General features: G+C 38.1%; 2 protein-coding genes across 2 annotated transcripts; one reads left to right on the forward strand and one right to left on the reverse strand.

Annotated features, from left to right (window-relative positions):
• Window positions 1–238: 238 nt before the first annotated feature.
• Window positions 239–748, reverse strand: LOC101967091 (keratin-associated protein 13-1). The gene has a single exon (XM_005323624.3). The coding sequence runs from the start codon at window positions 746–748 to the stop codon at window positions 239–241; it is 510 nt and encodes a 169-aa protein (XP_005323681.2).
• A 6,278-nt stretch (window positions 749–7,026) lies between these two features.
• LOC101966806 (keratin-associated protein 13-1) lies at window positions 7,027–7,551 on the forward strand. The gene has a single exon (XM_005323623.5). The coding sequence runs from the start codon at window positions 7,027–7,029 to the stop codon at window positions 7,549–7,551; it is 525 nt and encodes a 174-aa protein (XP_005323680.2).
• The last annotated feature ends 280 nt before the right edge of the window (window positions 7,552–7,831 follow it).

The raw sequence follows: 7,831 nt of genomic DNA on the forward strand, positions 1-7,831 counted from the left end.
TATTCAGCTATTTTAGAGGGAAATGCAAAAGCTATTATTTCTAGCAACAATACAATTTGGATTATTTATTAATTTTATAATTTGACAGTCAATGTACCGGCCAATATCTGAGGGTAAAAAATAATAGGAAGGTCATAATTAAGAATATCAGAATGCTTCTCAGAGAAGACATTAATAAATGAATTTATTACATAATTTGCATTTCCTAAATGGATTTGACCAATCAAGAGGTTAATGATTAGAAGCCCCATCTATATAATGGCTGGTAACAAGATGAATGGAAAACTCTAGAAGGAAAATAAACTGGGTTGCAGAAACTGGATCTGAAACCCTGGAACGGGAAGCCAGAGACACCATAATTCAGGGATCTGAAGCCACTGGATCCACAGCCCAATGAGTAGCAGCTTCTAGATCCATAGCCCAGGGAGTGGCAGCTGCTGGAACCAAAGCCCAGTGATCCAGCATAGGTCCTCTGGCAGGGACTGCAGAGTGTGGATGTCCTCTGGCCATAGCAGGAAGGCTGGCAGGGGCTGGACACCACACAGGATGTTTGGCAGCTGGTGGGCTCACAGCAGGTCTCCTGACTGCCCCTGTAGAGAGAGGAGCCCAGCTGGCAGGTGCTGGGATAGCACAGGTCAGTGCTGTAGACCAGGTTGCTGGGGTAGGAAGAGCCACAGGAGCTTGGGAAGCGCAGGGAGCCCCCAAGGGAGCAGGAGGAGAAGTTTCCAGAGCAGCAGCTGGAGGACATGTTGAGAGGAGATGGGAGCTCAGCTGAGTGGAACTGAGAAGATTCTAAGTTTTCATGTCCCCTTCTGGACAGAGGCATTTATATACTCTCAGCAATAGGTGTGGTACCCAACAAGGGCCATCCTTTACATACTTGTGCTCCTTCATTTACAAATGTGTAAGTCAGTAATTTCTTTGTAATTGCATTTGAATAGTTTTCCACATAGTCTATTTGTGGGTGCTATGATTGTGTTTTTATGGCCAAAGCCAATAAACACTCCTATGTCAGAAATGCTCTGACTGTTTCACCCTAGTGCTATTCTTTCCTGTCCAGGAAGGCCTTTCCTTTTCCTCTTGGCATCTTTCTATTTGTTTTGTCACTGGATATTACGGGGAAATAACTTGTTGCCATCATTTCTCATTTTCCAAAATTACCATTCATGGATTCCATATCATTGTCCTATTGTGTCTCACACTATGGAGAGGGAAAATATGAGCCAAGACCAACTGAATAATACTGAGGCCTAGGACCAGAGAGAAACCTGAGCAACTATTTGGGGTCTTGGAAGCCGTGAAGAACAGAACTGAGACAGAGTCAGAAGTCGTGACCTATTTGCACCCTTAGGAAAAGAATTAAAGTGGTAAAAACTCATAGGATGAGAGAAAGAAGAATTTTAGATTCAATGTATATGACATGAGGACCGTGCTTGGACTGGGTTCTCATCTATTTGTGTAGCTCCCTGGAGAATTCACTCCTCTTATCTTACACTCCAAAAGGCTTGATTGACTTACAGTCTACCTGCTGTGGTCCAACAACATGTCACTGCAATCTTTCAAAAACCTTGCTTTCTGTTGGCTGCTCCTAGGTAAAGACTTTGCCAGCAGAGATAGATGGGTTCCTGGGAGACAGGAACTCTTTAATTGCTACCTTTGACAGTTTCCCCACTGAAATTTTAAGGAACTACCCTTACTCTGTCCAGGCTCAGGAACCCCTTTCCCTCTCTCCTTCAGCCTTCTCTCAGGGGAGATTTTGAAGAAGAAGAATGTAGGAAGTTTGAATATATTGAATATTTTTGTACTTCTTTTGGACATAACTAATCAATGAGTGTTTACAAATGAATTTGAAATGAGTGATTCCTCTTGGGCATACTGACTAGAGTTAGAAAAGAAAATCATTTCTGTTGTTTAATGATTTTAAGTTACTTAGGTGTTTGTCTTTGGAGCCCATCTGCAGACTGGCTCTGAGAAATCTCCACTAAAGCCACATTTTAGCCATCTCCACCCTGGTCAGGACAGGCCAACACCATTTTGTTGTTGTTGTTCTTGTTACAATTTCACATGTGAGTTGATACCTTTTATCAATGCAGTCAATTCTCAACTGTGTTCTCTTCGGATATTGTGTCTGTCCCATCTGCTCCTACTTTTTCTTAGATTCCAATTAGAAGTCACACTTTGTAACTAGGTGGAATATACCTTTTAGAATCTCTTCTGCATTTTCAAATCTTTTGTCTCTTTATGTTTCAGTTTGGGAATTTTCTTCTATTCTCTATTTTAGTTCACTGCCTATGAAGCTATGTTTAATCTCCCCTCAAAACTCATCAAGTTTTTCAAATTCATTACTGTATTTCAAATTTCTTAAATTTGGTTAGATACTATTGCATTGTTTTCAATATTCCACCAAAATTCTGTCTTATCCTACATTTTTTTAAACATACTTTTTATTGAGAATAAAGTGCTCTCATTTCTTACTGCAAAATTCTTCACATAGGTGCAATCATGTGTCATTTAATGAGAAATGTGAGGGCATCTCTTTTCCAATGCCATGAGGTCTCCTTGAACAAAGAAGGCTCTGAGTCACCGGGAGGTGCAGTCTTATGGACTTACCACTATATGTGCAATTTGTCATCGACTGAAACATGGTTATGTGATTCACGGCTGTATTTTAATGTGTGATTTTGTCCTGTGCGTTACATGGATCCTGTGATTCAGATTTTATTTTCTTGTGTTCTTTTGAGTTTTTTTCTTCTTTTATTCTTATTATGTTTGGAGTGAATAATACATACTTTATATGAAAAAAAAACCTCGATAATTTAACCTTTTTCTAGAGAGAATTTTCTTCTTTTTCTGACAGGCTGCTAGAATAAAGACACCAGTATCCTAGATCATCTTAATCCAATCAGGGATTGATAGAATTTAAACCTGGGCTTCAGTCCTTATGAGAAGCAGTCTAGTAGAAATTTAATTTTATTTCTAAGAAGTGGTTTTTTAAGGTCTGGGATATTTCCCAGAGCCCGAAGTCTTTGATAAGGCCTGAATTCCAATTTAGTTTCTCTAGTTCTGTGAGTTTGTGAAAATTCCCTCAGTCTCTTAATCACTACTTTGAAAATCAGCATAGAATTTTAAGGGAATTGCAGCTACAGGTGCATGCTCATTTCTTTTGACTTCAGTTTTCTCTGAAATTTAAATACATACACAGAGCATATGCATGTAAACATACACACATATACATATATACACACACACTTCCATACATTTTATCCAAGTATTTTATGTACATTAGAATAAATGGTTTAATATTTTCAGCCACGTGCAATTACTCATATAATTTTGAAAGATGTATTTATTTTCAAAATATATAGGAATGACTCAAATAAAAAAAGTAGCTACCATGAGGTTGGCCACTTAAAAGTCCATTGCTGTAGCTTCAATCGCAATAGAAGCAACCTTCCAGGATTCTGCAATTTCAAATGCTGTAGTTGAGTGTTTCCAGCCTGAGTTTCTAACACTGTCATTTTTATACCACATGCATCTGCTTTCTATTCTGTCACAATGCAGTTTAAAACTCACCTCATGGTTTTATACCATTCTGTCTTTTATTCCAGTATCATCCTTCCAGAGGCTACCTTACTTATTTCCATCTGTTTTGTTATCTATGGTGTTCAAAAGGACATGCCACCCTCAGTAGCAGCTGTGAATACTCTGCCTATCACCCATGGGGAATCATTTGTATACACTGAAGACTGATTTTATAGAGCATCTATAAAATTCTGTCTATGGTCTTTTTCACTTCTCAAAAGCATGCTGCACTCTTACCAGGGATCCTCCACTAGACCTGAACTCCAGTGGAAAAGTCCCAGAGTGACAGCTGGAGTAATAATGCACCCTGTCTGTGCTCCTTCTATTCTTTGTTGGATTTTCCCTATCCATTTAGGTGTTTACCTGGATAACCTCCCAAATAAAGAGCTTATATTGAATCCAAGTTTTCAATATTTGGGGGGAGGACTATGTATTAAAAAAACATATTTGGATGCTTCATCAATGTGTTTTTTTGGACAACTTTCAGTGTGTCTCCTCCTCATAAAATTTTAATAAAATGATTCCTGGAGAAAAATCCCAATAATATATTAAAGAAGAAATCTGATTTAGTATTGCACATGGCATGTTTAAGAAAAATATCTATGGTATCTTTCTCGAATTTATGTACTTTTGAGAATAGAGAATTCAAAAGTCCTCTAACAACAACAACAATAAATTATACCTTGTGGCAATTTTTAATAGAATAAGTGATTAACAACGATTTTATGTAAAAGTTGGCTTGTGTTTATCAAAGTCATAACTTAAGTGATTGATAAAAGTAGTATCTCCAGTATGTTAGGAACATGGTAATTTTGAGAACAGAAATAGGTAGGAAGCAAAAGCTGTAACTTTCAACTCTGGGTGCAGTTCAGCTAGAAGCACACTGCCAGTATCAAAATCACTTTAACTGTAGCCGATGATGAGAAATTATAAACAAAACATCAGAAGCCTCTGTGTGCATAAGTCTAATTCATATACTTTAAGTGAAATAGTCCAACATTTAATAATTAAGTTAAAAATGATATCTGTATTACAAAGAATAAGCAATAAAACTTTTGAGATGAATTTAGTTCAAAGCTGGGGCATTTATAAATTATCCTTAAATTTAACTTAATATGGGCAAAGTTTTAAAGATTTAGACATAAAGCGAAGGGAAGAATATCTCTTTCCCATTCACTGATTCAGAGAAACATCCTTGAATAAGGAGTAAGAGTAACTGAAGAACAATTAATAAATCCTCCAGTTTTGAACTATAAATGTATGGTCCCCTTCTAACTCTTAAGTATTTTGGGGTTGTTTGTTTTTCTGGGGTACCAGGGATTGGACCCTGGGGGTGCTTAGCCACTGAGCCACATCCCCAGCCCTTTTTAAAAATATATTTTATTTAGAGACGGAATCTTGCTGAATTTTTTAGGGCCTCATTAAATGGCTGAGGCTGGCTTTGAACTTGCAATCCTTCTGCCTCCTAAGCCCTTGGGAATACAGGGATGTGCCACTGCACCTGGTTTAACTTTTAAATTTTATCTTCAAAGTTATTATAAATAGTTATATTTGAAACAACACCATAAAAACATGAGAGAGGAACAACATCTGCAATACCATATTGATAGGACACTTAACCTCCTTGCTGAGGCACAAAATAAGAAGACATGAATTCTGGTTTTAAAGAATAAAAACTAAAGGATTCATAGAATAGCTACTTGAATTAAGGGTATTACCTTCTTCTATCTTTCCCATTCCTTCTAGAAAGTCTGTATTATGTTACTTTTTAAAATTGCGATACATTTGCCATTTCTTACATTATTACTGTAGCTTCATTAGATTTTATTAGAAAATATAATAGGAATATGTTGCCACCAATACAGCAGTATACATTTTTTAGTCCTGAATATAGTTTAACTACTTTTGTCTTAACATTTTTTTTTTTGTACAAGGGATTGAACTCAGAGAGATTTAACCACTGAGGTATATCCCTGGCCCTTATTTTTAAAAATATTTTTATTTTGAGACAGGGTTTCCATAGTTACTCAAGGCCTCACAAAGTTGCTGAAGCAGACCTTGAACTTGTGATCTTTCTGTCTTAGCCTCCCCAGCTACTGGGTCTACAGGTGTGAGCCACCTGCCTGGCTATAATGCAGAATATTTTTAAGTGAACATAGAAAATAGCTGATTATATTCTGGGAATATGATAAATCAAACTTTTTTCCCCCTCAGTTTTGGATCTAAGAGCTCACCAGAAGCAAACCAACTAATCAACAAACAATAAAAATAATAAGCCAAATATGAAAAACAAAAGATTAAATCAAATTTCAACACAGAAAAATTAAAATAGGCAAATGGAGGTAAGATTGATAAAGAAGCAAAGCCAATGAGAGAGATATTAATAAACAAAAAACTGCAGAGGAAAAAATAGCTGGGGTAGAAAGAAACTTCATGATTAGACAGGACAAGGCAGGGTAGTACCTGCTGAGGAAGGAGTAGGGGTCATAGAAAATCTGTACTGTGGAATGATGGAGACATTCTAAGGGTGCAAGCCCTGGATAATTAAAGATCTAGAGGGTAGCTGTATCAAAATTCCTAAAATATACTAATTTTGAAAATTTTTGATTTCTAAAGAAAATTGGACAAGATAAATTATGGTTTGAGAGTGCAACACAAAAAGAAACATTTGAAATTCTTGAGCCTTTTCTTTGTTCCTCCATTGGTAATTTTCTCCCCCTATCAAAAAAGTGACTTTCAGCTACTTGGGAATGAACCCAGACTGATCCTCTGGGACTGTTTTAATGGATATCTTTGGTGTCCACTTGTCCTTAAAAACATGGCAAGGTCTATTTCAGATTTTAGGCATCTTTTTTCCTAGTCTCTTTATTTTATCTGTTTTCTGGCTCTCTTCATTGAATGAGAGAGACTGTGACTGCGTACTTAGTGTGATAGTGTTTTGTGACCGCCATAATAAAGTACCACAGAGGAATAATGGACAATGGGGAAATGATCCAGGTGAGTACTGATCTATTATTTCAAAAGAAAATTAATGTTCTCTTTCTCTAATCTTAGAAAATCATCCACCAGTAAAGCCAAATGTAGACAAAGAGGAAGCATGTAAAAGAGAAGCAGGAAGTTCTTTCCTTGCTGAGATGGAACAGGCAATAATATAAAACAGTCATAGCATTTCTGACATAGGAATAGTTCCTCGGCTTTCCCTGTAACAACAGAATAATAGCACCATAAATGCACTATGAGGAAAACTATTCAAACGCAACAACAATTACAAAGAGATTACTGAGTTACACATTTGTGAATGAGGGAACACAAGTATGTAAAGGATGGCCCTTGTTGGGTACCACACCTATTGCTGAGAGTATATAAATGCCTCTGTCCAGAAGGGGACATGAAAACTCAGAATCTTCTCAGTTCCACTCAGCTGAGCTCCCATCTCCTCTCAACATGTCCTCCAGCTGCTGCTCTGGAAACTTCTCCTCCTGCTCCCTTGGGGGCTCCCTGCGCTTCCCAAGCTCCTGTGGCTCTTCCTACCCCAGCAACCTGGTCTACAGCCCTGACCTGTGCTATCCCAGCACCTGCCAGCTGGGCTCCTCTCTCTACAGGGGCAGTCAGGAGACCTGCTGTGAGCCCACCAGCTGCCAGACATCCTGTGTGGTGTCCAGCCCCTGTCAGCCTTCCTGCTATGGCCAGAGGACATCCACACTCTGCAGTCCCTACCAGAGGACCTATGCTAGATCATTGGGCTTTGGTTCCAGCAGCTGCCACTCCCTGGGCTATGGATCTAGAAGCTGCTACTCACTTGGCTGTGGATCCAGGGGCTTCAGATCCCTGAATTATGGTGTCTCTGGCTTCCCTTTTCTGGGTTACAGATCCAGTTTCTGCAACCCAATTTCTTTCCTTTCTAGAAGCTGCCAGTCTTCTTGTTACAGACCAGCCTGTGGATCTGGCATCTATAGATTCACTTGCTAAACGCCTGCATTCTGAACCTGTAGACTAAAGTCTACTTTGAGCAGCATTATTGTCATTCTTGTCACTTGCTCCTTTTATTCTTCTATTGATAACTTCTTGCCTCTTCAATTTCTAGCAAACTCTCAAGTTCATGAGGATCTTTCCAATTAAATGTTAATAATGTTGTATATTATCTGGCTTTCATCCAAAACAGTTGAAAATGAAAATTTCAATTTAATAAATGTACGAAATCTGACATCTAAATACATTGTTCGCATGATTATTTCTTGCATGGAGCTTT

Source organism: Ictidomys tridecemlineatus, chromosome 3, assembly GCF_052094955.1.
Source record: "Ictidomys tridecemlineatus isolate mIctTri1 chromosome 3, mIctTri1.hap1, whole genome shotgun sequence".
NCBI lineage: Eukaryota > Metazoa > Chordata > Mammalia > Rodentia > Sciuridae > Ictidomys > Ictidomys tridecemlineatus.